The 15,125-nt window shown below is 34.9% G+C and overlaps 1 protein-coding gene across 3 annotated transcripts in view; it reads left to right on the top strand.

The window, feature by feature from the left end:
• Window positions 1-15,125, top strand: part of FZD3 (frizzled class receptor 3) — a 75,976-nt gene that overhangs the window by 46,533 nt on the left and 14,318 nt on the right. For all 3 annotated transcript variants that reach the window (XM_024569223.3, XM_045202524.2, XM_045202525.2), the window contains 2 exons: window positions 10,067-10,215; window positions 12,580-12,813. In XM_024569223.3, the coding sequence (XP_024424991.1) occupies window positions 10,067-10,215; window positions 12,580-12,813 (383 nt within the window). The remainder of the gene's footprint in view (window positions 1-10,066; window positions 10,216-12,579; window positions 12,814-15,125) is intronic.

The raw sequence follows: 15,125 nt of genomic DNA, 5'->3' as shown, positions 1-15,125 counted from the left end.
TCAAAGCCAAAGTTTCAGAAACAATAATTAAATGTAGGCCACCACAGTAACCATAATATGCCCTTGATGGGTTTCTTTTTTTGCAGTGCTTTTTTCCCCTTTAGCATGAATAATTTTTTTCAATTTAATTTAAAAGAATTTAAACCCAAGGGTCTTTGGCGTATTATGGATCTAAATTGGAAGAACAAAAACTGGAAAAATATTTTCTGTATTGTGGTTGAATAAAGTCATATTGCACAATTCTGTTGATTAAAATTAGAGTGATGTTAGTGGAGGTGAGTTGTTCAGAAGATAGTTCACAGCTCCCTTCTCTGCCTGGGTTCCCCACAGTTTCCAGGAAATAGATCAAAGAAATACATCAGGTGAATTTGTTCAGTTATTTTGATATATCTTAACATTAATAGGAATATAGTGATGTTAAAGGACAATTATAATAGAGAATACTTTGAAGTTTCTTATTTGTCCATTTTAATTATACAAGGAACTGAGATACTTAGTGGGTTTTTTCTCAAAAAAATTAGAGGCATTTAGTTCATTATAAGATTATTTTAAAATAAAAACTGAATATTGTGTTCCTTTATTTAAATATTTTTCTTTAATGGACTTTGCCTTTCTAGCTGGTACATATTTTGTTTTACATACTGACTGCCTGAATTTTGGGGGGGGGGTTCCTTAAGTGTTTTACAACTGGATAATAATGCATTTCCCTTTTTCCTTTTCCTCATTTAGAAGGGAAACCTCCTTTCCTTATAGCAATAGCTTGACCGTTCTTCCCCAGTTCCTCTGGCTCCAATGCTCTTTGCCTAATGGTATGTTCACAAAACAGGTGTTGCTGGAGTTGCTTTCTCACTGTATCTCTATCATGGGCAGGTGCTGACTTGTTTTCCCTGGAATTTTGGCTTTAACCAGAACTTTATCATATAAAATGCTCCATGTTCCATCCCTTTCTCCTCTGATTCTCTGTACTTCCTTGCCTAGTTGAAGGTTTTGGTTGTTGGCATTATTGCTGATCTTGTTTTGAGCACTCCTCTTTAATTCAAGCGTTTCTGTTACAGAGACAGTATTTCTAGTTCATGAAAGACAGTGCAACACAGTTTAAAACACTGTAGAAGTAACGAGATACAGTTTCTCACCTAAGCTCTTTCTTAGTTCCCTTTTCTGGATAATCTTACGTATTTCCATAGCCCAATTTTGTTTCTGAGTTCCAGACGTTTATCTGTTTACATAATACTTCAATTTAGAAGTCTACAGGGCATGTCCAACTTAATGTATCTAAAATAGAACTCTTCATTTTTCTCCTTAAACCTTTTTCCTAAGTCCTATTCCCAGTTCTTCCCCATTCAGTAAACGGTATCCTCATTCACAAATGCTCAGACCCCAATTTGGAGCCATCTTTGTGTCCTCTTTCTCACATAGCTCATCACACACAATCCATCAACCCCATTTCTACCTTAGTCCAAGCTCAAACTTCACTATGTCCTTCCAGTTCATCTGTTTGCTTCTACTTGTGTTCCTGTACAATTTATTTTTAACACAGTAGCCAGGGTGATCTTTTCAAAAAATGCGATGATGCTGCTCCTTCAAACAAAACCCTGTAATGGCTCCCTATTGCCCTTCGAATAAAAACCATAATTTTTACCATTACCTGTGAGGCCATATATAATTTGGTCCCTGTGTACTTCTTTGACTTATTTCCTACAATTCTCCTCCTTTTATGCTCAGCTGTAGCCTTGCTGGTCTCCTTGTTATTATTGTTCTTCAGAGATAACAATGGTTGTTCTTGCTCCTTCTTCTTGAAATACTCTTGCTGCAGAATATACTCCAAATTCCTGCTTAAATGTTGTGTTACTTTTCTGACCACTTTGATCTCAAATACATGCCGCATACACCACACCACATCCCAAGCGCTATTCCCTAACCTGCTTTAGTTCTGAGTTCATTGCCACCTGAAATTACTAGATTTCTTTATTTCCTTGTTTATTACAGCACTCCACACACACCCTTTCTTTACCCCTCCCTAAAATGTAAGCTCAAAAGGGCAGAGAATTTTTAGACTCATTTACTGGTATAGTAGCTCTTATACCAGGGCGTAGTAGCCAGTAAGTATTTAAGTGACAGAATTAATTAACTACATGACCTCGAGCAGATTGATTCATCTTCCCAGATTTGATTCCACATATGTAAATAAAGGGATTGGACTGTATGATATCTCTGAAAAAGAGTGTTTTAGACCGCAGGTGGTCAATTGAAGGCAACCCCAAAGTCATTAAGTTCGAGCCCCTGCTTTACATGTGATTTGACGAAGGTCACATTGTGTAGGCCGGCACTCTCTTCACATCACACACTACCTCTACTCTTTGCTCCATTCTGATGAAATCTCCCACTATACTTCTTCGATTACAATTCTACTAGTTTTAATTTTTACATTCTTGGCCTCTTCATCTTCATTAAGCCTCATTACATAAACTTATATAAGCCACGTCTTTACATTTGCAAATAATTTTCTTCAGTCAGTCATTGTTTTCTCACTATTCATTGAATATAAACATGTATTTGAAGCATGCTTTTCAACGGTCACAGTCTTCCCCTTACCTCCCACCACTTTTATAGGAACTTACTGTTTTCTTTGTAAGCCAAAAAATGTGTATAATCATGGTTAACATGTACACTTTAATTGGTATGATAGATTTTTAAATCATGTAAAAAGGAAAATAACTTTTGTAGCAAAATTTGATAGATGTAATGAAAACTCATCTCTAATTCTCCTGGAAAAATTTTCAATATTATTAGGGTCATAGGCTATTAGGATAAACCTTAGAATTCACATATTCCAACCCCTTAATTTTCACAGGGAGAAATTTAAGTGTATAGCATCATAGGAAACACAGGGATAGACAAAGATAAACAGTTTCTTGTTTCAGGACTTTCCTGTGGAGCCTTTCCTGTGCATGTGAATCTCCAAAGAGGGATTATAATATCCAAATTTTATTCACCACAGGATATCTTACTACCTTTTAGTAACTTTTGGGACAACAGGTCCTTCTACCACATGTTTGAGCATTTACTAGGTGTCAAGCACAGTTCTAAGTACTTTATGTTTCATTTCATTTGATACACTACATGTATTTGTTCTTTCTTAATATTATGTGAAAATCTGCCTTCAAGAAGTAGTCTGCCATAACAGAATGTGAAGAAGTCACAAGACAATGTGTGTGTGTAAATGCAGAACATAAGTCATGGGCATTGATTTATTTATAACTCATCATGTTTTCTATCTCGTTGGGCATTCATATAACTCACTTTAGATACTTATGATATTTGCTATATACTATATATTAAATATCAATATAATTTTCAATAATTTCCTAGAGCAATTCATTCGTAGAACATATACTAATACATACCATAATCTATTTACATTGTATCATGTGAGCTTTTGGCATTCCATTAATATGGTAAAAGTTTTCCTGGTTAAATTTTTTTGAATTTTTAAAGATTATTCATTTATTTATTTTTTAGAGAGAGGAGAAAGGAAGGAAAAAGAAAGGGAGAGAATCATCAATGTGTGGTTGCCTCTCACACACCCCCAACTGGGGTCTTGGCCTGCAACCCAGGCATGTGCCCTGACTGGGAATCGAATTGGCGACCCTTTGGTTCACAGGCTGGCGCCCAATCCACTGAGCCACACCAGCCAGGGCTAAATATGTTTTCTAAATGTTGGTCATACACATAATAGTTTTCTCTATTTTAAAATATTCCTAAATATCTGGAAAAGTTGTTGTAAAACATGCTTGGAGGGCCCTGGCTGGTGTGGCTTAGTGGATTGAGCACAGGCCTGAGAACCAAAGGGTCGCTGGTTCAATTCCTGGTCTGGGCACATACCTGGGTTGCAGGCCAGGTCCCCCCACCCCTGGTAGGGGGTGCACAAGAAGCAACCACACATTGTCTTTCCCTCTCTCTAAAAATAAATAATTTTTTTAAAAAACCCATGCTAGGAGGAAAAACATGCCTCCCCATCAGTATAACTGCTATTTATATATTTCTGTATGTTTTTGTAACATTTTGGTAGCTACTCTTTGGAAATATAACCCCCCCACCTCTAGCCAATGAAGCATACTTCTCACTTTTGTGTAGTCCTTTTTTTTGAATTGGGCTGGCTCTGTGACTTCTTTTGATTAGTACAGTGAACAGAAGTGATTCTGCATGACCCCAAGGCTAAGTCTTAAGAAGTCTTGCAACTCTTGCCAAGTTTTCTTAAAATGCTTGCTCTGGGAGAAGCCAGCCTGTAGTGAGAAGTCAGACTGCTCTGAAACCACAAGATATGTGGAATCCCAAGCTAGTCATAAGCTATATGGACAGCTGCGTAAGAGGGAGGGAGGGAGAGAGGGAGAAGGAGAAGAACCTCAGCCAGCTCCCACCTTTTCCAGCAGTCCTAGCTGAGATGTCAGACATTGGAGCGAAGAAGCCATCTTCTATGTCTCTGCAGCTACATTGAGAACCCAGTCAGTCACACAGCTGAGCCCAGTCAGCTCACAGAACTGTCAGAGAAAATAATAAATTCTTATTTTAAGTCATTAAGTTTCGGTGTGGTTTCTTACGCAGCAGTGGATAGCCAGAACAGTGCTTACGCATATACAAGCAAGTGTAGTCCTTTTCCCTCTCTTTTTTATTCAAATGGTAGTTACTATGCACACTTCACCTTTTTGTCATTTAACAGTATATCTTGGTGATCAGTATCTAAATAGAAAAGGCTTCCTTAGTATTTTTTGTGACATACTGTGCCACTGACTGGGTAAACCACAGTGTTCATAATATTTTACTATTGCAAACAATCTTTGCACATATATCACTTCACATTTATTTGAATATATCTAGCATAAATTTTAAAATGATTGCTTGATAAATGGTATAATTTTATAGAGATATAATTGACATATAGCATTAATTTTGCAAAGGGCAAACTTCTGATAAATATTGCCAAATTGTTTTATGAGGTTGTGTGAGTTTTTCATCTGCAATATACAAGTGTACTTCTCCACACATTTGATCAGACAGTGTGCTATCAGCCTCTTGGATCTAGGCTAAAAAATAATATGTAATTGTAATTTTTTAACAACAGTGAGGTTGAGTTCATATTTGTATTTTCTGTAAACTATCCATATATTTTACCTATTTTTCTTTAGGTTGTGGATTTTTTTCCTTATTTGTAGTTCTTTATTAACAAAATTAGCCCCTTTCCCTGCTATAATGTTTGCAACAATTTTATGTCTTTTTTAATTGTCTTTTGGCTGTTACGGAAGTAATAGCCATGTAAAGTGTTGGGAGTTTTATGTACCCTCACTTTTATGATAGATTCATTCACTTACTTTCATGGCTTTTAGACTTTGTGTCATTCATAGATAGTTACGCTCTACTCTGAGAGTAAAGCTTTCATCTTGAACTTTATGGTTTCTTTTTGTTTTTTAATTTGTTTTATATTTGAATTTTTTATCTAGTAGGGCTTCATCTTGGTATGGAATATGGTATGCAATCACTAGGTTTATATTTTTTCCAGGTTTTTACTGTTTGGGAAATATGAATTGAAAAAAAATCTTAGTGCCACCTGGGAAAAAACCCGACCAAAGATATCTGAAATACCGTATTTTTTGGACTATTAAGATGCAGCCCCCCCCATGTGGGAGGAAAATGGGGGTGCATCTTATGAGTGTGAATGTAGCTTACATTTACATTGGTGAAATATTATGTTATTTATGTCATTAAATATTTTACCACATTTTTTTGCTTCAAAAATTTTTCCCCTATTTTCCTCCTCTAAAACCTAGGTGCATCTTATGGTCCAAAAAATATGGTATATATTAAAAGCCTCTCCCCCCTTTTTTGTTCATTTTCGATGCTAAACTTCTCAGTGTGATGATTTACAAAGAAATTTCATGCTCTTATTTATTTCTAGGGTGAGAGGAGGATAACATTTTTGCTTTCTTACTAAGTGACTTTGAAAATGTACAGTATGAAGTTCCTCAAAAATAAAATTGTTACCTTGGAAAGGGGAAAATTTTTTTTAAGGATTTTCTTTCTTTATTTTTAGACAGAGAGGAGAGGAAGGAGAAAGAGGAAGAGAAACATCATTGTGTGGTTGCCTAGCCTAGCATACCCCCTACTAGGTACCTGGCCCACACCCCAGGCATGTGCCCTGGCTGGTAATCAAACTGCTGACCTTTTGGTTCAACAGCCAGCACTCAATCCACTGAGCCACGCCAGCCAGGGCAAAAATTTTCCTCTAGATGTCTATCTAGAATCCATTTATTGACTAATTCATCTTTTTTTGAATGGTTTAAAATATCACATATATTAAATACTAAAACTGTCTATGTCCCAGTATTAGTTTTATTATAGCTTAATGATACATTTCTGTTCTCTTTCAGCATTTTACTGTTTAGTTTTGCTTGTTTTTTGTTTTTTATGTGAACTTTAGAATTATCTTATTTAATTCCTAGATAACTTTGTTGGTATTTTTATTGGAATTGTGCTAAATTTAATGACTAAAGGAGAATTTGCATTTTTATGATAGTGATATTTCTAGCCAAGAACATGTTTTATAAGCATTTTAAATCTGCCTCTAATACATCATTTATTTTTCTTACAAATTTATTCCTAGGTGTTTTATCCTTTTTATTACTATGAAGTATTAGTTTACTAGTGCTGCCAAAACGCAATACCATAGACTGGGTGGCTTAAACAACAGTTCTGGAGGTTGGAAGTCCAAGATTAAGGTGCCAACACAGTTGATTTCTTCTGAGGCCTCTCTCCTTGGCTTGTGGGTGGCTGCCCACCCTCTTCTTGTTTCCTCACATGGTTTTTACTGTGCGTCCATCTCTGCTGTCTATGTGTCCATATTTCCCCTTCGTATAAGGACATCAGTCAGATTGGTTTAAGGCCCACCTATATGATTTTATTTAACCTTAATTACCTCTCAAAAAGGCTCCATCTCTAAATAAGTCACATTCGGTGGTACTGGGAGTTAGGACTTCAACATATGAGTTTTAGTGGGGGCACAGTTCAGCCCCCAACAATGGCAAATGAAGAATTTTCTTTCACCTAGTGACTGTTATTTGTATGTCTGAAAGTGTTTTGAATATTTTATTTTGCACCTAGCCACCTTGCTTTTGATTTGTAATGATTTTTACTTTATTTTCTTAAAATTATATGATTTATTAATATTCATTTTCTCTCCTTTATAGTTTTTATACCTTTTTTGTCTAATTGCAGTCAGAACTGTTGATACAAGGTTAATAGTAGTAGATCCTCTTGTATTCCTGATTTTAATGAGAATAGTAGCTTCTGGTGTTCCCATTAAACATGGTATGGCTTTCTGGATGACATAAATTTATTTTCTCACTTAAAGGGCTTTTAATCTAAATTTTATTACAATTTTTAATAAATGGGAACATTACAGTTTTTAGAAAGCAAGAATGGATAATTTTATCAAATACCCTTTTTTGGCATACATGGAAATGATTACCATATTTTGCCATGTATAATGCGCATCTTTCTGCCCAAATTTTTGAAGAAAAAATAAGGATGTGCATTATACATGGGTAGTACCTGAAATACCTTGTATCTTTTCTTGTGTTTTATAATTATTTGTTACATAAAATTTCTTGTACCATAATATGGTCAAAAATAAATGCTAAAATTCCTTTATAATACAAAAAAAAGTATCTAAATATAAATAAATAATTGAATTAAAATGATAGTTTTTTTTCCTGAAAGTTTGGGCCAAAAAACATGGCTGCGCATTATACATGGCAAAATACGGTGTGTATATATATTCTCTCTTTGATTCAATAATGTATTGAATTTATAAATCAGTTTCCTAATATTGAACCATCCTTGCTTTTCTATATTTGGTTATGACATATTCTTTGAATTTGCTGTTGGATTCTGTTTACATAACAATTCAAAAATGAGACATCTACAGATTTTATTGTTTGATTGAGTCTGTTGAGTTGGGCCCAGTTTTATGCTTGCTTCTGGGGTCTTTGTAGCCGTTTACGTATCGTTTCTGCATGTGTGTGCACACGGGCTCTTTTCTTCCCTTTGTTGTTTGACCAGACTAGAGAATGGTTACTTATTATTTTTCCAAATGACCAACTTTTGGGTTTATTAATTAATTACTTTTGTCTTCTAATTAATTTCTTTTATCTCTATTTCTTGAATTTCTTTTCCTTAGGTTTGCTTTATTGGTAGATAATACAATTAATATTCCTGGTTAGTCATTAGTCTATTAATTTGATTTATGGTTTCTTGTTCTGCAGAAGTTTTGTTTTTTCTTTTTATAGCTTCTTCGTTTCATATTAATCTTTTTAAAAAGGACTTTTATACCCCCCTCAATAAAATATGTTCTCTACGGTTATCATAATTTTATGATATATCTTTAACTTTCTAGAATTTGTTTTTCCTTATTATGTGAGGTAGTGTATAAATTATTTTATTTCCTGGTGGATTGCCTACCATCCCAACATCATTTATTAAACAATCTATATTTTCCTCATTTATTTGAAATACCTATATACTTAACTTTTCACACTTTGTGAAAAATCCTATTTTTCTTTTTAGATTATATCAAGTTTATAAGATTATTTTGGAGTATAGTTTAATTGACATCTTTAAAACATTAAGTCTTTACATGTAGGAATATTTCTTCATTTACTTCAGTTTTTCCATGTTCTTCAATAGGCTTTTATCATCTTTTTTATTTCCTACTAGGCTTATTCCTAGATGTCTTATAGTTTTTGTTAAGATTATAAATTAAATTGTTTTCATTATTTTTCTTATCTGGTCATTGATAATATATAAGAAAATTTTGATTTTTTTAATATTAATCTTGTCCAACTTAGTTACTGAGTCCTCTGATTGTTTCTGGGTTGTTTTTTTTTTTTTTTTCTCTTGGATTTTTCTGGATAGTCTTATTGTCTCTTTGTTCCTAGTACTTACACTGTGTTTTTAAGTTTTCCTTCTGGCAGGGTATCTTATTGAATTAACTGGGACTTCCAGAAAGGTAGCTATATTCTTTACAGCTCCAGAGGACAGAACTAGGACAGATGGTCAAAACAGTTAGAGCTATTTGAACATGGAAGAAAAGTTGATGTTACAATATTAATGTCAGATAAAATACAGCTTAAGTATTAATGAAGTAAAACAAGCAACTAGAGCATTATTGAAATTATATAACACCTCACATAGGCTTGAAAACAAAAGCTAATAGAGTTAGAAAGAAAACTGGTGAGTTCACAGTTATGTGAGATTTTAGCATACCTCTTAAAATGGATAATAAACAGAAAATTAGTTAAGAATATAGGAAAGATTTGAACAACACAACTAATGAAGTTGATCTATACATATAGAAAATGTTGTATCCAACAAATAGAGAATATGTGTTCATTTTGAGCACACAAGGAATACTTAGAAACATTGTGTCCTAAATCACAAAGGAAATCTCCAAAATTTAAGGTAACCAGAATCTGTAGACCAGATTCTCTGGCCACAGTTAAACTTGAAACCAGCAATAAAAAGAAATTTTTGAAAAACTCATCTGACTAGAAGCTAGAAAGTGTACTTACAAATAACTCATAGGTTAAATAGGAAGCTTGAAAAGAACTAGCAGAGTAAGGATGAAGTAGGTAGATTGCAGGGCATATTAAAAGATAACAATTTTTTTATATTGTGATGACCAATGATAGGACTAGCAAAACTGGCCAATACAGATATTACTTGAGCCTCTATTCCTTTTCATGGTTTATTTAGACATTAATGATGTTTTTCTTTAGAAGATAGCCAAATGAGCTAATAAGAAAAATACATGACTCAGAATATAGATTATAACTTTATTGTCAAATTTTCAGGAGTTTATCTTTCATATACGGTAATCAGAAAATTAACTATAGAACTATATAATGAAAACATTAAATTTGTAGAATTATTCTTTTTTATTTAAAAAATTTCATAATGGCCTTTAATAGATAGTTCTTTTTATATATTTAAGATATTTCTCTTTCCCTTTTTGTAGGTCACTCAGATGAGTCGTCCAGACCTGATTCTCTTTCTGATGAAATACCTAATGGCTCTCATTGTTGGTATTCCTTCCATTTTTTGGGTTGGAAGCAAAAAGACATGCTTTGAGTGGGCCAGTTTTTTTCATGGTCGTAGGAAAAAAGAGTAAGTTGAAGTAAATTATCACAACGTTCACAAACTTCACATTCACATAAATATTTTGTTGCTTATCTTAAAATAATTTGTATTTGGAGGAAGTATTTCAAGATTGTAACTGCCACTACCATCAGTTAAGATTGGCACAGTAGCATGTCTTAATTAAAAGCTAAAAACATGGGCATTGACTGGTGTGGTTCAATTGGTTGGGCATCATCCTGTTAAGTGGAAGTTCTCTGGTTCGATACCCAGTCAGGGCACATGCCTGGGTTGCAGTTTCAGTCCCTGGGACTGGGGTGCATACGAGAGGCAACCAAATTATGTTTCTCTCTCACCTCAGTGTTACCCTGTCTTTCACCCTCCCTCCCCCTCTCTCTAAAAAATAAACTTTTTAAAAATTAAAAATTAAATTAAAAGCTAAAAACTTGGCTCTGACGGTTAGCTCAGGTGGTTAGAGCATCATCCTGATACACCATGGTTGCAGGTTTGGTCTCTGGTCAGGGCACATAAAAGAAGCAACCAATGAATGCATTAAATAATGGAACATGAAACTGATGTTTCTCTCTTCCTTTCTCTCTCTCTTTCAAATCAGTTTTTTTAAAAAAGCTGAAAACTTATTCTGAGGAGATAGCCAACTAGAATTGGGCTTATGATCTGTTACTAATTCAGAATATTTGAGGAAAGGTCAATCTTTAGTTTTAAAAATTCAAATTATAATTTTTCTCAATACTAAACACAAATTAATGGTTCTATGTATTCTTATTTTATCCTCTTAATTTTCCTGTGAGGGTTGGTGTGCATTATCACCTCTGTTACAGATAAGAAAATAGACACAGAGAGAGAGGTTAAATGCCTTGGCCGCTCATACAGATATTGGATCAGGCTTCCATTTCCAGTTACTTGTTGTTCTGCCTAGTGTACCGTAAAATGATTTAAAGAGATAGCATGTTATTACATTCTGAGGTAGTACCCATTAAAGCCAAAATAGAAAAAATGACATCTTTAGATAACATGAAAATTGTTTAAGAAAATACTTCAATTCATAGTTGTCCGTACTGCATATTAGAGTATTAAGGTAAATATTAGAACAAAGCAGTCTTCTGAGGGCATATTTAAGGAATATTTAACTTTTTGAACCCTTAGTTCATAAAATACAACAAGGCTCGAGTATTCACAAAGTAACAATTATTTCAAACTTTTTACTTAGTATAAATCTTATATGAATACTATATTTGAATTTTAATTAGTGGAATCCATATGAGTCCATGGAAAAGGGAACTTGGGGGATAAGCTGTAAAAATCTTTAACGTTGTGTTTAAAATGTGCCTTGTATGGGTTAATGTACCGATACTATACAACTTATAGTGCCTCAATAACAAAAATCTGTAGTTTCTAAAATACTAGTAATTAGCAGTTTTCTATTAAACAGTTTAGATTCAAATAAAATCACATTTTTAAAATATGTATTTCTTATGTCTAAGACTACTACTAGTGATATCAAAAAATGTATATATCCTTTAAATATAGTTTCAAAGGGAAGAGAGGGAAAGATTCATTCAGCAATTACAAATATGTATTTTTTGGCATTCATTCATCCTTCAAGAAGTCTTTGTTGAATGCTTACTGTGTGCTGTGAGCTATTTTGGGATGCCAGGGATTCAATAACAGACAAAACAGGCCAAGTCCCTGCTTTCGTGGCGTTTTCCTCCTTGTAGGATTTACTGTGATTTATCTGTGTATTTTTTGGAGTTTTAAAATATTTATTTATTTATTTAAATACTCACCTGACAACATGCTCATTATTTTAGAGAGAGGGGAATGGTGGGAGAAGGAGGGGGAGAGAAACATCAATGTGAGAGAGAAACATCAGTTGGTTGCCTCTTGTACACACCCTGACCAGGAACCTGACCCACAACCTAGACATGTGCCCTGAACAGGAATCAAACCTATGACCTTTCAGTTTATGGGAACATGCTCCAACCAACTGATCCACATTGGCCAGGACAACAGTGTTATCTTATACCTGTCCTAAATGCATTATGTGAAGAGCAATTAACTTCAAGAGTGCCCTAGTTGGTGTGGCTCAGTGGGTTGAGGATCGTTCCACAAAGCCCAAGGTCTCTGGTTTGATTCCTGGTCAGGGCACATGCCTAGGCTGTGGGCCTCTTTCCCGGTTGGGGCACTTGTGGGAGGCAACCAATAGATGTTTCTCTCTCTCTCTTTTCCCCTACCTATCTCCCTCTCTCTAAAATAAATAAATAAATTTAATTAAAAAATATATAAATTACAAGAATAACAAGTGTCACAAAAGTAATATTTGTTAGTCTATAGGAAGGTTCATATGTATCTTAAACTTAGTATTTTGTTGTCTAGGATAGTGAATGAGAGCCGACAGGTACTCCAAGAACCTGATTTTGCTCAGTCCCTCCTGAGGGATCCAAATACTCCTATTATAAGAAAATCAAGGGGAACTTCCACTCAAGGAACATCCACCCATGCTTCTTCAACTCAGCTGGCTATGGTGGATGATCAGAGAAGCAAAGCAGGGAGTGTCCACAGCAAAGTGAGCAGCTACCACGGCAGCCTCCACAGATCCCGTGATGGCAGGTGAGTTTTATTGGTAGCTTAGTTTATTTCATATGCTGAAATAGAGTTACACAGCTTAAGGAAGGGTAGCCAGTTCTGAAATAGAAGTTGAACATTATTAATTTTTTTGAACTTTGCCAGGAACAGTTGTCCTAGATTATGGTCCAACTTAAAACCAGTCAAAGGAGTTTAGAGTTTAGACTGATGCAGTAAACAATATGGAGTCTTTAAAGGGTATTAAGCAGGGAGAAGGAGGAAAGGAGGTGGTTATTTTAGAAGATTAAGCAAACAATTATGGAATACTTACTATATTGGTCAGTATTCTTAGAACTACAGAGTTGATTTAGGCATAATCTTTGTTTTCAATAAGCTCACAGTCTATTAAGAAAGATAATGTAGTCACTACTAGTGTTGTGGTTAAAAACATGGGATCTGAAGTAATAAGCTTCAGTTTCCTCATCCGTAAAATGAAAATAGTAATAATATCTGCCCCTTTGGGACTGTTGTAAAAAATAAATGAGATAATTGCTTAGAACAGTGCCTGTTAACTTCCTGTTAAGTTCCTGTTATTAACTTCTTGTTATTATTGTAAGTGAATAATCACAGTAAAATATGAAGTACGATGGTACAGTTGGCCCTTTGTGTCTGTGGGTTTTGCACTTCTGGATTCAACCAAATGTGGATCAGAAATATTTGGGGGAAAATGTTACTTTGTTGCTCATGTGCATTGGCCTACTGTGGTTGTGTCTGTCCTAAAGATAGAAGTACAGACTTTTCCTTTTGTCATCATTCCCTAGACAGTACAGTATAACTACTATTTACATCATATTTGCATTGTATTAGGTACTATAAGTAATCTAGAGATGATTTAAAGTATGTAGGAAAGTAGGCTGGGTGGAGGTGATGGAGGGGGCCTTCAGTGACAGACTCCCTCCCACCCTAATCTTGACTCGTCCGGTATGTAGGAGGTATGAAATGTATAGGTTATACGCAAATAAGGTCCTTATATAAAGTCCTTTTATATAAAGGACTGGAGCATCCATGAATTTTTAGTGTCTGCAGGGGGTCCTAGAACTAATCCCGGGTGCAGAGGTTGGCAAACGTTTTCTGTAAAGAGCCACATAGTAAGCATTTTCGGTCTTGTGGGTCAGATGGTCTCTGTTGCAACTATTCATTTATGCTGTTGTAGCATGAAAGCAACCATAGACGGTATGTAGTCAAAATGGAAATGGCTATATTGCAATAAAACTTTACTACAAAAATAGGAAGGGCATGAGGTGAGAGAAAGCTTCACAGAGAGAATGAGAAGGGGATGGGTTTCCTTGTAAATTTGACAGTGGGGACACTGGATTAGAAACTTCTTAGGAGCTTTCCAATAACTCAGTTGAGAGATGATGGAGGATAATGGGAAGTAGTGGCAGTGAGATGAGAGAAAGAACTGACTTGAAAAATACTCAGAAAGAAGAAATGAAAAGATAGGAATTGGTGATGGATTAGTAGCAACTAGAAAGAAGGATTGTGTCAAAGATTCTTTTTTAACAATTTCTAGTTTGGGAAACTGAAAGAATGAAAATTCTTATGCCTAAAATGAGAAGCATTCTGTGTTAGCTTTAAACCATCTGTTTTTACAACTGTGTGGTATTTTTTCAATCTCATCCCAGCCTTTCTCTCAGGCTTCTCTACCCTAGTGTAGGATATAATTCCTTCACTTGCTTTTTAGAGCATCTCAGAAGATCTTTTGCCTTCTAAGTGGGTCAGCTACTCTGGGTTTTAAAAAGCAGCAGTCTTCCTTTGGCTATGATATATTTTCCATCTTTTATCCATTCTTTTTGCTTTCCTTGCCAGATTTCAAAATGAAATTTTGACTGTTTCCTTTCTACCTATTCCACTCTTCATTTCTTGCATATCTATTTATTAACTCCTTCTTATCCACTTAAACTGTATCATATTGTTTAACCACATTCAAAGATCTTTTCTTTCCTGCCTTTTTTCTTCATTCAGCACTCCTATATAAGAAACATTCTTCTAAGGGCCAGGGACCCAGAGATGGAAGACAGAAGAGTAAACAATAGTTATAATGCACTCTAATGTGCACAATAAAGTTATATACAAGGTGCTTTAGGATCCCAGAGTAGGAAACCATCTAACTCATCATGGAAAGTCAGAGGAAACTTCACAAACAACATTGCACATCTGCTTGGAATAGGATTCAGATGAGGCGGTTGGAAATTAATGAGCAAGGAAACAGTACATGCAGAGGCAAGGAGGACAGAAGGCCTTAGGTACTGGAGTATGGCTACTTCGTAGTATGTACAGTTGGGCAATCGTGGGGA

This window comes from Desmodus rotundus, chromosome 9 (assembly GCF_022682495.2).
Source record: "Desmodus rotundus isolate HL8 chromosome 9, HLdesRot8A.1, whole genome shotgun sequence".
NCBI lineage: Eukaryota > Metazoa > Chordata > Mammalia > Chiroptera > Phyllostomidae > Desmodus > Desmodus rotundus.
This window is presented reverse-complemented; position numbering and strand designations above follow the sequence as displayed.